The sequence below is a fragment of the Mixophyes fleayi genome, chromosome 5 (genome assembly GCF_038048845.1).
Source record: "Mixophyes fleayi isolate aMixFle1 chromosome 5, aMixFle1.hap1, whole genome shotgun sequence".
Taxonomy (NCBI): Eukaryota; Metazoa; Chordata; class Amphibia; order Anura; family Limnodynastidae; genus Mixophyes; species Mixophyes fleayi.
The window spans coordinates 261,585,285-261,603,547 of record NC_134406.1 but is presented as its reverse complement, the minus strand read 5'-3'; the positions used below and the strand labels follow the sequence as shown (position 1 = coordinate 261,603,547).

General features: G+C 41.8%; 1 protein-coding gene across 2 annotated transcripts in view; it reads right to left on the bottom strand.

The window, feature by feature from the left end:
* The window catches only part of COLEC10 (collectin subfamily member 10), a 74,569-nt gene that overhangs the window by 2,792 nt on the left and 53,514 nt on the right, over positions 1 to 18,263 (bottom strand). For both annotated transcript variants that reach the window (XM_075211409.1, XM_075211410.1), the window contains exons 3-6: positions 14,498 to 14,569; positions 13,836 to 13,907; positions 7,574 to 7,627; positions 5,736 to 5,831 (exon numbers count right to left, since the gene is read on the bottom strand). In XM_075211409.1, the coding sequence (XP_075067510.1) occupies positions 5,736 to 5,831; positions 7,574 to 7,627; positions 13,836 to 13,907; positions 14,498 to 14,569 (294 nt within the window). The remainder of the gene's footprint in view (positions 1 to 5,735; positions 5,832 to 7,573; positions 7,628 to 13,835; positions 13,908 to 14,497; positions 14,570 to 18,263) is intronic.

Genomic DNA, 18,263 nt, shown 5'->3' with positions numbered 1-18,263 from the left:
GGGGTTTCCTAGTGTCCGGAAAACCCCCTCCCAGCATGGGGCACTGTATGCTTGAGGTGGCTTTCCCAGTGTATATGATGGGGATAGGAATTGCCTGTGTATATGATATGGATAGGAAGAGTTGGAGAGCAGCCAAGCACTGTCTAAAACTATAGCCACGCCCCATGCATGCTGGTAACGCCCACCCGCTACGCAGCGTGGAAACCCCTCTCTACAAATTCTGCGTTTGCCCCTGGGGGTGATCGCATGAACCAATAGGAAGCTACAGAACCCCTGCCCACAATCCGGCTCTGATGGAGATTGAGATCCCATCTTCACCCACCATCGCCGGGCCCCCATGGGAGGCCCAAGTACTTTGCATCCCCCCTCCCCTCCCGGCAACCCTGAAAGAAACCTCTGTGGTCAATGACTTTATTCTAACAATTACCAAATATCTCTGTACTCTGGCTTTTTTTTTTTTTGCATTAACAAACACACCTGGTCTGTTTGCTGTGAGGAAGGGGCTTTCCAAAACATCTCCACCCACTGTTAGGATTATCCACTCGGGCTTGGCCTGTAATATTGAGGAAGAGAGGTATTCGGAATGGGTGTACACAATACGGGAAGGCGAGACGCTAGAGCTGACTTGTCTAGTGACAGGACACCCAAGGCCACAGATCAGGTGGACCAAAACAGCCGGAAGTGCATCCGACAGATACCAAGACTCGAGTGTCTTCAATGAGACCCTGAGGATCTCAAACATCCAGAGACACCAAGGAGGCCGATACTATTGTAAAGCAGAAAATGGTCTGGGTTCTCCTGCAATAAAGTCCATACGAGTGGATGTATACTAACAGTTCTGATTTCTGCTGCCAAAAACGGGCAGGGCTTCATGATCTAGAACAGAGGTGTCCAAGTTCAGTCCTCAAGGGCTACCTACAGTTTTTTTTCGTTTTATATTCCATGGACTGATATGAGAAACAAGTGAATTGGAAATAACGTGGAAAACCTCATCAGCATTGACTTTTTTATATGAGACTCTTTATGGACTTGTGCTTTATAGTGTACCAATAGCGCCATCTTGTTCCTTTTAATCTTGCATATATCAGCAACAGAACCCCTGCCCACAATCCGGCTCTGATGGAGATTGAGATCCCATCTTCACCCACCATCGCCGGGCCCCCATGGGAGGCCCAAGTACTTTGCATCCCCCCTCCCCTCCCAGCAACCCTGAAAGAAACCTCTGTGGTCAATGACTTTATTCTAACAATTACCAAATATCTCTGTACATCTACTATACATTTTCCATAAATTACCCAGATTGACACAAATCCACAGCTCTATGTGACTCCTGATTTCTACCCCATTCGTTTCACATCTCCCCTCCCACAGTGGGCGGGGCCAGGTACCATCACTTGAGACAAGACAGTAGAACTAGCGTGAGGGAAAGGAGCTCACTTTGTAAGCGTATCCATAGTGCTCGTATACTAACATTTCATCTAGGTGCAAAATATGAACTAGACCACAGCAACCAATCAGACGCTTGTTTTCATTATCTAAATTGTACTAGACAGATAAAAGCTAAATATTGATTAGTTGCTGCTGTTCAATGCAAAATTTGCACCTAAATGGAATGTTACTAAATAAGCTATATCATATTTTTCTAGGGGGAATTGTGTAATTATTCCAATTGTGAAAATAAATTAATCTACGCAACTAAATGATTTAAATAAATAAATGTGTTCTCAATTTTGGGGTAGTTATCCTTACAGCAAAATATATTTTATGGTCATCTTAATAATTTAACTTGATCCAGAAAAAGGTATTGTACTGTATGTTTATACATGTTTTTGTACCATAGCAGAGTACAATTCCAATCATGTTCTATTGCAGAACACTGCGTTGTACCAAGTCACCCAGTAAATGACTGGTACTTTTGTCCTCAAATTAAATACCAAAAAGATAAAACTGGCATGGATTAGAACCTGTAAATGGCTAACTAAAAGAGGAAAATAATAGGGAATTTAGACTGTAAGTTCCAATGGGGCAGGGACTGATGTGAGTGAGTTCTCTGTACAGCGCTGCGGAATTAGTGGCGCTATATAAAATAAATGATAATGATGATGAAAATAGACAACAAGCTTTTACGTCAATGTGGATGAAGGCTACCTTGGGCCCAAGCTGTAAACCAGGCAGGGGGTCCCTGAAATTCCATCTCACACTATTTAGAAGTGTCACGTGGGGAGTGGAGTGTGGGGGGTGACTCCTGGGTATACAGTAATGTGCTATTTAATAGAAACATTTTTCTTCTGCTTAAGGGAGAATTTCAATCTTTGCCTGAAATAAAATAGTTACTTAGAGGAAAACTCCACTTTGGCATACCCCAATATTTAATTTTTGGGAATCGGGACACAAGCTCTCCCCTCCGAAACGGGGGCATGCCAACATCATATTGGGAGTGTGGTTGTGTTACATTGTGGGGGTGCGATATCCTCTTCTGAAGCTCTCAGTCACTCCAAAGCCTCCACTCCTCTTTAATTGCCCCCTGCAGGGGCAAACGCAGGATTTGTAGAAGGGGGTTTCCACACCACGCCACCAGTGGGCGTGACCAGCATGCATGGGGGCGTAGCAGAGCCGTGTGAAGTGGGGACAGGGTCCAGCCACCTCAATTATACAGTGCCCCAGGCTTCAAAGGGGGGTTCCAGGCACTAAGTTCAGCGGATTGCGCTTCTCAGATCAAACCCCTGACGTCAGCTAGAGGAAGCCCCAGTTTGGGGTCTAGTTGGGCAACTCGCAAAGATGATTTATTTTCTGTTGGACAGGAATATTTAAATAAGATGCTTGAGGAGGCCAGGGGCAAACACAGGATTTATAGAGAGGGGTTTCCACACCACGCTGCCAGTGGGCGTGGCCTGCATGCATGGGGGCGTGGCTATATTTTTAGACAGTACTTGGCTGCTCTCCGACTCTTCCTATCCCCATAATATACATGGGCAATGCTGCGTGCACTACTGTTAGGTGCACTACTCTCCCTTTTCAAGCAGAGCTTGTGAAGCGGGAGCAGGGTCCAGCCAGCTCAATTATACAGTGCCCCAGGCTTGGAGGGGAGTGTCCAGGCACTAGGAAACCCCCTTCGGTTTGCCTATGGAGGCAAATTTAGGAGTCATTCCTTGTGCAGAGGTTGAGAGGCCTGTCCATTTTTATTTTTGAAAAATGACTCGTTTTTACTAGAGATGATGGAAACCAAGCCTCAGTCTATACGGTCACTGGGGCTTGTTGTACACCTTCCAGAACCACACCTTCAAACCCATAAAACGCAGAACATTTTTACTGAGTCTGTTCCAAATTCCAGAAAGGAGGCGTGCTGTGGGCGTGGCCCTCGTATATCAGATGTATCGCACACTTGCATAATGAATAACCCCACTGCGGAGAATCATTGGTCATTAGCTGCACATTACTAGATGCAGTTAAATATTTTTGCTATCTTGATTTATTTCTTTTTTCCAGCTGTTAAATAACACTCAGGTCGGAACCTGCAAATAGTTTATTGAGACCATTAAAGTACAAGATTTATGTTTCTGTATTTTTATGGTGACGCTTGGTCTTAGTATATAATTTTACTCTTCCCAGAAATTTTAATTGTAACAACTGTATCATTATTGAAGTACGTGCCCACAAAAGGCTGCATTTATAATACAATGTTCCAAAATAGTCCATAATGACTGGGTAGTAAGTTATACGAGTAACAAAAGTAACAAACTCTTTGCAGTTTAGGCCATTACACCCAGATCACTGTATCAGAGGTTTGGAAGCGGCCAGTAGGTTACATTAGATGACGGTGGAAGAATTGTACATGCAGATAAGACAATATTAGGACAGGATGCAGCACAGTGGCTCAGTGGTTAGCACTTCTGTCTCACAGCACTGGGGTCATGAGTTCAATTCGCAACCATGGCCTTATCTGTGTATGTTCTCCCTGTGTTTCCGTGGGTTTCCACCGGGTGCTCCGGTTTCCTCCCACACTCCAAAAACATACTGGTAGGTTAATTGGCTACTAACAAAATTGACCCTAGTCTCTCTCACTCTCTGTCTGCGTGTGTGTGTGTTAGGGAATTTAGAGCTCCAATGAGGCAGGGACTGATGTGAATGAGTTCTCTGTACAGCGCTGCGGAATTAGTGGCGCTATATAAATAACTGATGATGATGCATAAGATCTAATGATACACTAAAGTCACTCTCACCGTTCTGTTACTGATCTATATGGTGTTTGTGACAGAGAAGAGACAGACCAGCTAGCACAGGAGGTAAATTATGACAGTGCAAAACTGCAGCCAAAATAAAAAAAATTTGAATACAGAGATCTGAGCACCGAGACGGCAGCATCTACAGAGAAAGACCCCACGAGGCCCGTAGGCGAGATATTGGTTTGGAAGTGGAAATTTAGAAGTAGCGAAATGGAAAATGTGAGTGAATGGAAATTGTACAATGAAAGCAGTAGGAGACGTGGCGGTATGTCATACCACCCAACCACTGTATACCCCCCACGCACGGAGGATTGTCGGGGGGGGGTTTCGTTTCTTCAGCTCTGTCCTATACAGCAGCCGCGGCGCTGTCTAAGAAGCGTCCACGGCGGTGCTGTATACACTACAGCACCGCCGCGGACGCTTTTTTGACAGCGCCGCGGCTTCTGTATAGGACAGTGGCCACTTGGTTAGCGCAGGGGGGGTTTCTAGAGACTCAGAAACCCCCTCTGCGTGCGCCACTGCACTTCCATCAACTATATATACACATCATATATGTAAGTATAATAAATGCTCCGCATGCTTCATTTCAATATATAATATATAATCCGCAACACCCCCCCAAAAGTGTTGGAGTTAGGGGGTGTTACATTATATTATTATAAAACACATTGCGAACAATGATATCACAAAATAATTAACCCGATACACACTGATCAGTATACACAGGTCACACTGACATCCTACACATTGTAATATGCCATCTAATTACTAGTCATATAAAACTAGCCATATTAAATTACACTTATTAAGTTCAGGTTTCTGTGTTCTTATGAATTTACGTGTCAGACAGTTTGGTTTTAAAAAGCTACATAGTTGAAACAGGGGAGATCATTTTGGCTTATGATAACTCTGATCAAAGTAAATTAGGATAGATTAGTTTAAGGGAGAACTGAAGGCTTCCTGAGTGTCAGCCTTCCACAAAAAAACCTTGGTGATGGCATAACTGGTAAGGACAAGTTAGTGTGTGGCATAGACAGGGAAAGTTTTAATAATTTTAAACAAACCAGGTGGTTGTTTTTGATTAACCCTTTGTCACACACATAATCACGCAGGCTCAGGTAAGTACTGGATTGTGACACACACTGATCACTATACAAATTAGATTAACCCTTTGTCACACACATACATCACGCAGTCTCAGGTAAGTACTGGATTGTGAAATACACTGATCAATATACAAATTATTCTTAGCTCCTCACCCATCCAGCCAATGCTCTTGATCCAATCACACACAATCCTCCTTGCTCCCGCTCACAAATAAGTAGCCCCTCTCTTTTTTCACATTAGTAAAATTAAACTGTTCTGATAGACACATGTAAACACAACAGTTGAACCGTATGGACCATTATATGCCCACTTATTAACTTAAAAATGCCACCCCAAGAGTTTTTACTTAAAGTCATCGAAGGAAGACCAATTTTGGATTTTAAAGTGTTAATTAGGGTTACTCACCATTTTTTAAAAACTTTAAAGAGGATTTGAGCTGGCTGACTTTCCCTTCTAGTCCTAGAACAGCTCTCCGGTATCTGCCACAATCGCAGAAACTGCCTAAGTATAACAACAAGATCAGTATATGATGAACAACAAAACAAGAAGCAGATAAAAGAGTATCTAAAAAAAATATTATTTTGTTTTTTCACTGGATTGTTTATCAGAAAGACACTTAGGGGTAGATTTACTAAAACTTCCTAATAGGAAAAGTGGAGGCGTTGCCTATAGCAACCAATCAGGTTCTAGCTGTGATTTCAAGAATATATTAGATAAATGATAACTAGAATATGACTGGTTGCTATGGGCAATTCTTCCACTTTTCCTTTTCAGAAGGTTTGATAAATCTACCTATATGTGGCATTTCACTGTTTTACGTATCGACACCTTAATTCCAGTCCAATCATTCACCTTCTTCTCCTGAGGGCTCCAGTCATGTGGTTTGGTATTTGTGGACATCAAGGAAGCTGTGTACTATGGGGCCATCGCTGGATCCTATTGGACCATTTCTGGTCCTGTCCCCATATTCAATCACTAAAGACACCTACTCAGAAGACAGACCAGTGTAGTTTAATGCAAAACCTCGCTAATAGATCCACGATGGATCTAATAATACCTGATGCTTTTATTAGATCCAACACCTAAGATCAGTCGCGGAATCTCTGCCAGTGCTGGGTTGGCGGCCGACACTGGCCTGGAGATCAGAGGGCCCCCATAACACCCCCCCCCCCCGCCCTAGGTTCATTTGGGTGAGTGACATCTATAAAGAACCGCTATACTATAACTGTTCAATGAAATGTCCTTCTAACCAAAACAAAGAAGACCAAAGTCTCCTGGAAATTAAAATAAGTGTGTTATAAGCACAGAAATAACACATAACCAATCACTTTATCACTGTCTTCTGGTAATCAGGATGCCAGGAACTTAACTGTTCATGACACTATTACTGGATCTCTAGATTGTTAGTGGTAAAGCAAATAGAGTGTCAGGGATGGTAAGGAACCTACAAGTATGATATCTATAATGGCTTAACATGCGTCTCTCTTCTACTCTCATCACTTCCTCCCATTCTCGGTTACAGAACATTTTTCGGGCTGCACCCACATTGTGGAATTCACTCCCTCACACCACAAGACTTTCCTCTAGCCTTCAAACCTTCAAGCGTTCTCTGAAAATGGACCTCTTCAGACAAGCTTATAGTATTCCTCTACCACCCTCTTAATCTCCCTAGGTTACCCTATTGCCACCCTCTACACAGTTAACACAAGACAACAACCCCCTGACCAACATATTTGTGTAAGTGAGCATACAGCCCACTCACTACTTTGCATTCTAGCTGGACAATATTCAGTATGATGTAGCACTTACCCTTGTGTATCAAACCATTGTCCCTTAGATTGTAAGCTTGCGAGCAGGGCCCTCTTACCTCTCTGTCTACATGTATTACCCAGTATTGTTTTATTACTGTTTGCTCCCAATTGTAAAGTGCTATAGAATCTACTGGCGCTATGTAAATAAATGTTGATAATGATGATAATGAGATGGGGCTAAATTAATACTACTATTAAAAAAGTTTAATCGTTGAAATATAAGGTCATGTACCATCAACAATCAGTGTTGCAACAATAAAAGGTTTTCTTGTCTATAAGAGCCTAACAATCATATTTGCTCAACCAACCTGCCACAAACTCTATGAACGATAGACAACATTTGACAACACTATCAGTAAATGTGACAAAACATTGAGCGTGAGGGAGAAATAACATTGTGTGATCTTAGTGTTAGATAACTGGGTACTGTACCTGTTCTCCCTTTCCCTCCTGGAAGTCCGGCCAAGCCTTTATAACCCCTGTCACCTGGAATAAATGTCCAAAATGTTTCCACTTACTATATTGTATGCAAGTGTAACTATGATCAATATTTTACTAAACTTCCCATTGAAATATCAGGCACGGCCATGTAGATTAATCAGGCATTTGCAACGTTTCAGATGGGGACTTTATTGTATCCTTGTCACACACACTCATTAAATAATACGTTATTTTTATGTCAGTAACCAGACAAATTGACTTAATAACTGTTCTCCAGCACTCCTCATAGGCCCTGGCTGTAATCAGCCATACTTACCCTTCAGTATGTTCTTCACGTTACTTGTTTTATACCTTCCTATTACGAGTTATACATGATATTATGCTTCTGGCATGTCCAGTAATTTGCTGGTTAGTCCTCTGTGTCTTTGTAATACGCTCTACTTCCCCACTAGTAGGTGACTGCATAGGGTGTAGGGTTTGCATACCTCCCAACTGTCCTAATTTTGGCAAGACATTCCGATTTGCAGTCCACAAAAGGGGAGGGGCTTACTCAAATCTGTCCATCTGTGGGTGGAGTTTTAGTAGAATGGACCATGGCTTATATTCAGGGCCACGAGTCGGGGGAGGGGCCACACGGGGCTAGTGTGGTGGCTGGTCTCCTCCCTCCCTCCTCTGTGTGGCCAGCTGTGTGTCACATGGGACGTGCATCACATGACAGGTGCCGTCCCATGTGTGGAGGGGATGAAGACTCCACAGCTCCTAGATGGAAAAAGGTAAGTTGGGGGAGGGGTGGGGTAGTATTATGTGTGTTTGTGTCTCTGTCTGTGTGTTTCTGTCTGTGTGTCTCTGTCTGGCCACTGTGTCCGTGTATTATGTGTGTGTGGGGCCACTGTGTCCGTGTATTATGTGTGTGTGGTCACTGTGTGCGTGTATTATGTGTGTGTGTGAGGGGCCACTGTGTGCGTGTATTGTGTGTGTGAGGGGCCACTGCGTGCGTGTATTATATGTGTGTGTGTGTGTGTGAGGGGCCACTGCGTGCGTGTATTATGTGTGTGTGTATGGGGCCACTGTGTGTGTGTGAGGGGCCACTGTGTGTGTGAAGGGGGGGCGGCCCAAACCAATATCTTGCCTAGGGCCCCATGAGGTGTAAATCCGGCTCTGCTTATATTGTGGCGATTTCGTGAGAGTTTTGGGAGGCTGGGGTTTGGGAGCATCAGATAGCAGTTCTGGGTGGAACAAACACTTTTCACTACAGTGTTTTTAACTTGCACTTGGACTGGCAGAAGAGCAGGAGCCAGCAGCATGACCCAATGTTTGTGCTTTTTGCCAACTGAATCGTTCCTTTTGGCATATAAGCAGCATTTGGAGCAGCTATGTGCATAGCTATTCTGCTTATCTTGGTTTCCATTCATTGAATATAATCTATAGCATTAAATTTCTCAATATTTATTACTAAGCAGCTTTAGCTAGGACGAGATTGCAAAGAAATAGGATGATTAGCTAAAATAATTTTTCTTAGATTACATTGCCATCTAGTGGTTCATTTATAATAGTGCAACAGCATAAGTGTTACATGTTCTCCATGGCATATTTAACTATTTCTATATAACATTTTCTGTACATAAACAAAAGTGCATTAATATGTATATGAAACATGGTAAACAAACTATAAATACCAGAGAATAAAAAGTGGGAATGAGAAGGAAAAGATGGAAAAGGGAGAGACGGAGTCACCTTCTGCTCTAAGCCAGTAATCTCTGTACCTCTCGGGTTCTAAGCACTGATTTGTTTTCATCTCGCTTCTTGTCTGATGATTTATTTTTTCTGAGTTACCTTGTCCTTTAATCAGCCACTCACAGTATAGTGTGAGTGAGTGGCATCAACAAATTTCTGAGAACCTGAATTACCCTCAGAAAACCTGAATTATGAACAGCCTCTGAGAGTTCAGTGAGTTCCGGGCTAGAAGCCCTGTTTGCTTTCCACACTTTACTTCAAACCTTTTTTTCGCCGCCCATAGTTCACCGACATGTGTGTGTTTTTTCTATACTCATACGTGATTGGACTGGGTACTATAGGTGGTCAATGATATTTGAAATTTGTTTTTGTAATGGTTATTGTTTTGTTTTAACTAAATTTTGCCATTATATTGTATTTTAACCCTTTTTTTTAGCGGTTCACCTGTTTTTTGACCCAATAGGTATTTTAGATAGTTAGTCTTCCAACTAGGTCCAATAAACTGTCTATTAATCACTAATCCTATCCATAATCATTTACCTTTTGTTGGATTATTATTTGGTTAAAACGCTATATTATAAAGGTTATTTCAATTAGCTCTTCACTATTCAATTACTTATCAATATATCAATATAAGGTATTCAAATAAGTTATATCATATAGTTCATTTTTAATAGTGATCCATCCCTCACTCTGTCAGCTACTAGTCAATGACTTTCAATTTGTAACTCTCTTCTCTTTCAGTCTATAATCAGCACCATATCTGCTTCTTTAAGTCAATGAGCGCATAATGATAGTGTATTAATTTGGCTTCTAAGATGTTTTTCTTTCTTTTAAATTAGTGGGCAGGATCTTTCCCTTAGACATATTGTGGAATCACCTGGTTGAAGTTGAATATTGAATAAGGATATAATAGAGGACTTCACTAGTACATCATGAAGTCAAGAGGGACTGGTGGGTGAATTAAATTTTAGAGCATTTTTATCATATAAGCAGGGGCAAACGCAAGATTTGTAGAGGGGGGGTTTCCACACGACGCCACCAGTGGGCGTGACCAACATGTATGGGGGCGTGGCTATAATTTTAGACAGTGCTTGGCTGCTCTCCAACTCTTCCTATCCCCATAATATACATGGGCAATGCTGCGTGCACTACTGTTAGGTGCACGCAGCTCTCCCTTTTCGAGCAGAGCTGTGTGAAGCGGGGGCAGGGTCCAGCCACTTCAATTATACAGTGCCCCAGGCGTGGAGGGGGTTTCCAGGCACTAGGAAACCCCCCTCAGTTTGCCTATGATAAGATTAGCCTTTAGACACGTGGGCACCATGTACTCTCTAGTGACACCCTGTGTGCCCCCCCCCCCCCCCCACCCATACTGGCCTATGAAAAAACCCTGCTGTAAGTCCTAAGTGAGAAAAGCTGTGCTCGGGTCAGGGGAATCAGGCGCAGGACTCAAATGGTCTTGTAAAGTGGAATGTATATGAGCTTACTGGTAATTAGGGATTGAAGAGAGAGAGCAACTTGTTGCTGGATGTTAGGGCTCACAGGACTTACGTCTCCGGCGGTATTGTAGAGTGATGGACGTTAGCGCTGTAGTATGCTATCAACCGGTGAGGGGTAATTGAGGCCACGGTTTACTGGCGGGAACTAGGCCGTGATCCTCTGTGGTCTGCTGCAAGCTTAATCTGCCAATATGCGATTCCCAGCTTGGTTTCAGGATGCTCTACGATACCATCTATGGCTGGGGAGGAAGCATCTCTTTAATGCGCAAGGAGCATAATTATGTATCTCTGGAGCTAGTCAAAAACATACTGGTAGGTTAATTGGCTGCTAACAAATTGACCCTAGTCTGTATCTCTCTCTGTGTCTGTGTATGTTAGGGAATTTAGACTGTAAGCTCCAATGAGGCAGGGACTGATGTGAGTGAGTTCTCTGTACAGCGCTGCAGAACTGGTGTCGCTATATAAATATATAAATAAATGATAATATATTCCAGATCCAGCCCCGATTTGGGGAGGTATTCTGATAATGGTTTCTGCAGCAACTTATAGATCCATTTGTAACAAAGAATAAAAACAGTTGTAAGTGTAATATCAAAATATGATAATCATAAGATCTTTAAGATTCTTCAAGTAGCAACATGAATTTAGATCTGTAACGGGTGCTAAGAAAATAAGTAATGCATATTTACATTTTTACCAAAATGTCTTTTTTTCATAGCACAGCATTTTGCTCAATTTTCACATCACAAGTCTGGAAACAGTTACCCTGACCCTTTGTATAGAGGTCATATTAAAGCTAATTTTTTTTATAGAATATGAAGTGACAGAGATTTTGTTTTATGCCAAAATTAAGAACGCCCACACTTTTTGTTTAAAACCTTCCAATGGTCTTGGAAATATGATTTAAAAAAGCACTTAGGATTTTTGCTCAGCAGAGGGCACTAGAGTACAGGTTAAGGCCTGACTGAGTATATTTATCTATAGTTTTTTTGTTTTTCCTGGAAAAAATGTACAATTATTTCATATTTTGATTGTTGTACTTCGGTATAAGTCAGAACGTGACATTGGATGAATTCTTAGGACCAACTGCTGTCTATGGGTCTGATAAAATGTTATGTTCTGTTAATATTGTGCTTGTTTGTTAATGTTAGTGCAGTGTTATCTGGGACAGGCTGCAATATTTGTTTTCAAGATGCTACTCAGGTTTGTAGCATTGTATAAAAACTATATTGAAACCTATGAATCACTTGCAATGGATAATAACCAGCATCATACTGTATTTACTGTAAGTTCACAGGAAGAGGTGAGAATATAAAGAGACAGTAGGTGGAGGTGGCTACACATTAACAGTAATACGACTTATTTCTCCCACGTTAAATACAGTCTTTAAGGTTTAAAAATAAGTTGTACCACGATGTGTTCAGGCTGCTTATTACTGGACTACTGTGAACTGCTGACTGGAGAACAAACATTTAGGGCTCAAACCAATTCCTGTCTTTTTTTTTATGCGTGAAAACACGATACATTTTGGCTAAACGCCATTTTATTGGTCACTTTTTCGACTTTTCCGCACCTGTGTTTTTTTCCCACGGAAAGTTTAGGATGCGCATGAAAATTCCTATTCAGTTATTTTTTGCACAATATTTTTGATCGCATGAATCGCCCGAATATGTTTTCCAGACTGTAGGTGACGAAAAAGATTTAGGGCTAGATTTACTAAGCTGTGGGTTTGAAAAAGTGGGGATGTTGCCTATAGCAACCAATCAGATTCTAGCTATCATTTTGTAGAAGGTACTAAATAAATGAAAGCTAGAATCTGATTGGTTGCTATAGGCAACATCCCCACTTTTTCAAACCCGCAGCTTAGCAAATCTAGCCCTTAGGGTCGGTGGAATTCAGCCACAAATGTGCTTGAAGCTAACTATAATCTATCAATTTATTCCCCCAAAAAATAAAAACATTATTAATAATTTTAATTTTTTTTTAAAAACCCTCTTTTGGCAGTGATACCCATCCTGTTATTTGTTAAAGTTATTTGAATAAAATGCTCATACACCACTTTATTATTTAAATAAACATTGTTTCTTTGTTTGTGAGCCGTTATAATGCAATGGGAAGTTCTTCTTTCTTTGAAATCCACTGAGATTTGTTTTTATTATTAATATTATTATTATTTTATTTGTATTAAATACAACCAAACTGCTCACTATAAATACCGGCCACTGAATAACTGTGACCTGGAGTGAGCAAGGGTCACTAGCTCAGCCAATCATAGGCATATTCCCACGCTGGCTGATTCTGATTGGCGAAGGGAAGTCCTGGTTACATCAGTCGATAGTCATTCAACGGAGGAGTTTGTAGTGAGCAATTGCCTTGTCTTTAATGAGGGGGGGGGGGGGGTTTGGTTCTCACATTGGATTTTAAAGGCAGAATAATTTCAATTTGTGCCCTTTGATAGAAGAATTTCCCATTATATTATGATGAATAACAAAAAAGAAGATTTCATTTTATAATAAAGTGGTGAACCCAGGTTTGGGGTGTATTTTTATTCAATTAAACCTTATTTTACTTCCTTTTGGCTACTGCAAAACTACATGCCCCGGCATGTATCATTAACTGGAAGGGATGCTGGTGCTTGTGGTTCAACAAGCACCGGTTTCACAATAGCTGGCAGCAGATCCTCAGTGGGTGAGGCTAACAACAGTGAACGTTGCTCACTGTTGGATTCAAAACTTTGAGTTTTATGTATAACTTTCCTGTACACCAAACCACGCACTTTTGCCCGGCGAGAAGACAGTTCCACTGAATTGGGTGAAACATTAGGTGCATTAAGTAGAACTTTGGGAGTTAAAGATGCTCCGTTATGTCCTATAAGAATGCGCCAATCTCATGGTAAAAGTAGTAATATCGCTTTCTGCTGCTAGGATACAAGATATTTGTTCCATTCCTTTGAATATTAATTGTAGCAATTCACTACTTGGTTTGTAATCATATTTGTAAAGGAAACCCAGTTGACCTACCTTTACTTCCAATAGGGCCAATTTTGCCTATGAGCCCTTGGTCACCCAAGTCACCAAAATCTCCTCGATCACCTGAAAACAAAGATATATTAGAACATAACCCCACTCATTGCTTTGCATGCATACATTTCTCCAATACTTTGTCCAACCATCTCAGCAACCAGATAACAGTCCTCTCCTCCTACAGACAGACCTGTACATGGACTGTATCACAGCAGTTATCGTTCTTTCTACTTCCAGACATTCATATGCTGTCGTTGAATGAGGGGAAGTTGTTCATTCATAGACAGGGGAGGAATGATGCCTTGTTGGGCCCCATTGCAAAATTCGGGGTAGTTTCCGAAGATGCTCCCAGAACGCTGCTCGTCTCTTCTGAACTTGCGTTGCCCAGAATGCTCAGAAGCGGCCTCCGTTCTGTTGTTTTTATATGGAGGGGGCCTTGAACAGTGGGGGCAACCCCCGAATTTCCCGGAGCCCCTCACCTTCGAACCCCATAGTGTCCGCATCCTTAGTAATTCCATCAATGTTTAGAGATTAGGAAATGAACAGAACCTTAAAAGATATTCTACTGCTAAGTAGGACACAATCATTTTTCGACATCACAAATATTTCCAGTAGGAAAGAACCGTCTATGAAACCGCACAATTAATGCCTTGACTCACCCTTTGGGCCGAGGGGACCTTCCTTTCCTAGTTTTCCAAATTCACCGGTTTCACCTTTTTCACCAATATCACCTAAAACATTGGAATTGTTAAAAAATGAAGGAACAAATCAGCACATACACTATAACACTGAAAGCTATATACCACTAGACATCACACAGTTCATTCATCCTGCTTATATGTACCAGGACACACAAACCTTATGTTCTTTTTTTGTTGTTTTCATTGCATTTGTATTACAAACCTGTGCTTATTTATATTGTACATGAGGCCCTCACTCTCCTTGTTATTATGAAAAACTTCAATACAACTTTATTATTTAAAAAAAAAAAAAATGTCATTAAGGGTTTGTATTATTGGCCCTTACTGCATTCCTATACAGCAGTGGTCAGGTAACAGGAGTGAATTACCCCAAATGGGGTAATAATTAAATTCCTGGGGGTAATGCTGCTGATTCACATGTTGTCAATTAGATTGTAGACCCCTTTAAATGTCAAATTGCTGTTGTACCAGAAGAGCCTCAAGGGTTGGCAGAGGCACTTCTTGAGCTTCGATTCAATAATGAAGCACGTATTGCATTTGAAAACAACAGATCTGTCATATTTTTGGATGTCAACAGCTGCAAAGGCATCAAAATTGCACATGAGGAGGCAGTCAAAAAGTTGCTGCCTTTTGCAACAACCTACCTTTGCGAACAAGGATTTTCCGCCCTAACGAACATAAATACAAAGCAGAGAAATCGATTGGACGCTGAAGACTGTATCCAAATTGCTCTGACATCAAAATGCCCCAATATTGATGCTCTCGTATCAAAAATGAAGCAACATCATTTCTCCGAAACCTGAAGTTTTGAAGTTGAAGCTTTCAAAGAAATTTTGAATAGATTCAATAAAATTTTGAATTCCAATAATTAACAATATATGATTTCCTTCCTTTCAAATCAAGGGGGTAACGTCGGCGTATCTAAATATATTTGGGGGTAAAAGGTAAAAAAGTTCCCTGACTCCTGCTATATAGTATGGCCCACAGGAGGACGTTTCTGAAACAGTGTGGTATCACTGGGTACAGGCCATTAGATTACAGTTACTGGAATACCAAAATTACAAGAAAAAAATAATTGGAAAAGACAATAATATTGAGGCCCATGTCCCTATGGAGCTTAGCATGTTATCGTCTCCATGAAATACTGTCAGTTAGGTACAACCAAACATTGCGACAAAAGAAATAATTACGGGGGTGGGAGATAGGTACACAGAGATAGTGGGAGCAATATAAAGAGAAGCAAGACTGGGGGGTCAAGAAGGCCGACTAAGAATGGTGGTGCGTACACAAAACTGGGAGAACTGAGGATAACAAAAAGTGAGAAGGCATGTGACAAGGGGGCAGATAAGATTGATATACAAGCGTGCTTGCCAACTGTTCCTCGTTGGCATCAGGAAGATCCCAGGGGATGTGGGCACGCGTGGGCGGGGCTTGATGAATCTCATCATTTTGGCACCGTCCCTAAACGATTGTCAAAAAATTGGCCAATTACAACAGGGGGCGCCCCCACCACTTATCTATTGCGGGGACGAGAACCGGGAGGTTGCCCTGCTCTTCGGGAGGTCTCCCAGAAATGCGGGAGTCTCCCGTAGAGTAGGCAACTATGCGTTAAAGAATAGCAGCTAATGAATCTCTAGAGACTGAAGTGTCTTTTACATTTCTGTCTCCATTACTGAAGTCATGTTGTCTTACCTGTCAGTCTTTGATGAAATCTTGGTCTCCATGAAAATGGTCACCTCCATAGGCATCAATACATGGACATAGGACACAATTTCTGAACTGTGTCATCATGCCACAGATGGCGAAGCCAACCACGTCTTGTACTGGCTCAGCATCAGGGAGAATGGCAGACTCTTCAGAGAGTGAGGGAGATCACCCCTATTTCAGGGAGTCTCCCTGACATTCAGGGAGAGTTGGCAAGTATGCATACAAGTGATACGGAAGGGTAGACAATGGGTTCAGATGAGAGACAAGGGAGACATGAGACAGGGGGCAGACAAGAGGCCAGATAATGAAGCATAGATCAAGCAATGAAGAGGAAGGGAACACTAAGCACAGGGTTGGTGTTGTGGGGAAATTAGGAGGGGGGTCAACCACCATCCACCAAGAACCATGCAAAGCCTGGTCAAGAGAGACTCCTGAGAGAGGCATGTGCCCTCGATGTCCCACCCTTAATCCGGCTGTGATGCCCGGCAGATTCTATGTCATCCTCCACATTGGTTATGAGGAAAAGTGATTGTGTTAAATGTCTGTCCATAAAAAAATTGTGATTGGCCATACTTCCGCTTTAAATATATATTGGCAGCATGGTAGCTAAGTGGTTAGCACTTCAGCCTCACAGCGCTGGGGTCATGAGTTCAATCCCCGACCATGGCCTTATCTGTGTAGAGTTTGTATGTTCTCCCTGTGTTTGCATGGGTTTCCTCCGGGTGCTCCGGTTTCCTCCCCCACTCTAAAAACATATTAGTAGGTTAATTGGCTGCTATCAATATTGACCCTAGTGTGTGTGTGTGTGTATGTTAGGGAATTTAGACTGTAAGCTCCAATGGGGCAGGGACTGATGTGAATGAGTTCTCTGTGCAGCGCTGCGGAATCAGTGGCGCTGTATAAATAAATGGTGATGATGATGATGGTGAAATATCTAAACATTGAAATCTTCCTACTTATATCATATATTTCCCCTTTAAGACTGGGACAGTGCCTGGCTTGTTAAGATCTGTGCGCAGCCACCTCAGTGTGACCGTGTCTAGACAGGATGGTATGCTGTGAATCATCAAACAAGCTTTTGTCCTTTGTTACATTCACTTCTATAGGAGAAATGGTTATTTTACAAGGAAAGCACCTGAAAAGTAGTAATTTTGCTATCAAATCATGATGCAACCCAGAGGTCTGGGGATTTTTTCCAAAATCTTTATGCAAAAACTACAATACATTCTCAACGGTTTTCCTGGTCTTTTTCCTGGAAAAAAGACAATAAAAAATAACAAAAACATTTGTATGTGAAAAAAGAAATTCTAATAATGTTTTTCTTGTAAACATCTATGAGGTAGGAAAAGTGGAGATGTTGCCCATAGCAACCAATCAGTTTATTGCTATTGTTTATCTGGTACATTTAAATAAATGATAGCTGGAAACTGATTGGTTGCTATGGGCCACACCTCTATGTTTCCTTTTTAGAAGATTTGACAAAAATGTGATTTATTTCACTGGTTTATTTATCAACATCTAAATTCCAGTTCAATCAATCACCTTCTTGTCCTGAGGTGCCCAGTCATGGTGTTTGGTCTTTGTAAACATCAAGGTGCCGTCGCTGGACCATTTCTGGTCCTCTCCAAGACCTCTCTAATAGATCCATAATGGATCTAATAAGATCTGTTGCTTTTATTAGAGCCAGCTTATCCCCGATCAGTGGCGGAAATACTAGTGTTGGGTGCGCGGCTGATGCTGTGCCCAGACTTGAGGCGGGCTACTCCACTCTCCCTAGGCCAACTCCACTCTCAGTTGAGAAGAACACTGGCCTCTCCTGAGCATGTGCCGGCCCCACTCATGGTCAGAGGAGCAGAGAAGTGGAAGTGTGATACCCTGCTGATGCAGAGCCTCACTCAGCTATCACTCAGACTGTCAGTTCCTTGATGGAGCTGAGGGTGGCCATCTTTAAGTAGCCCATATGTACAAACTGGCGACCATTATGGGTGAGTCTTAATAGTAACAAAATTCTCCAGAA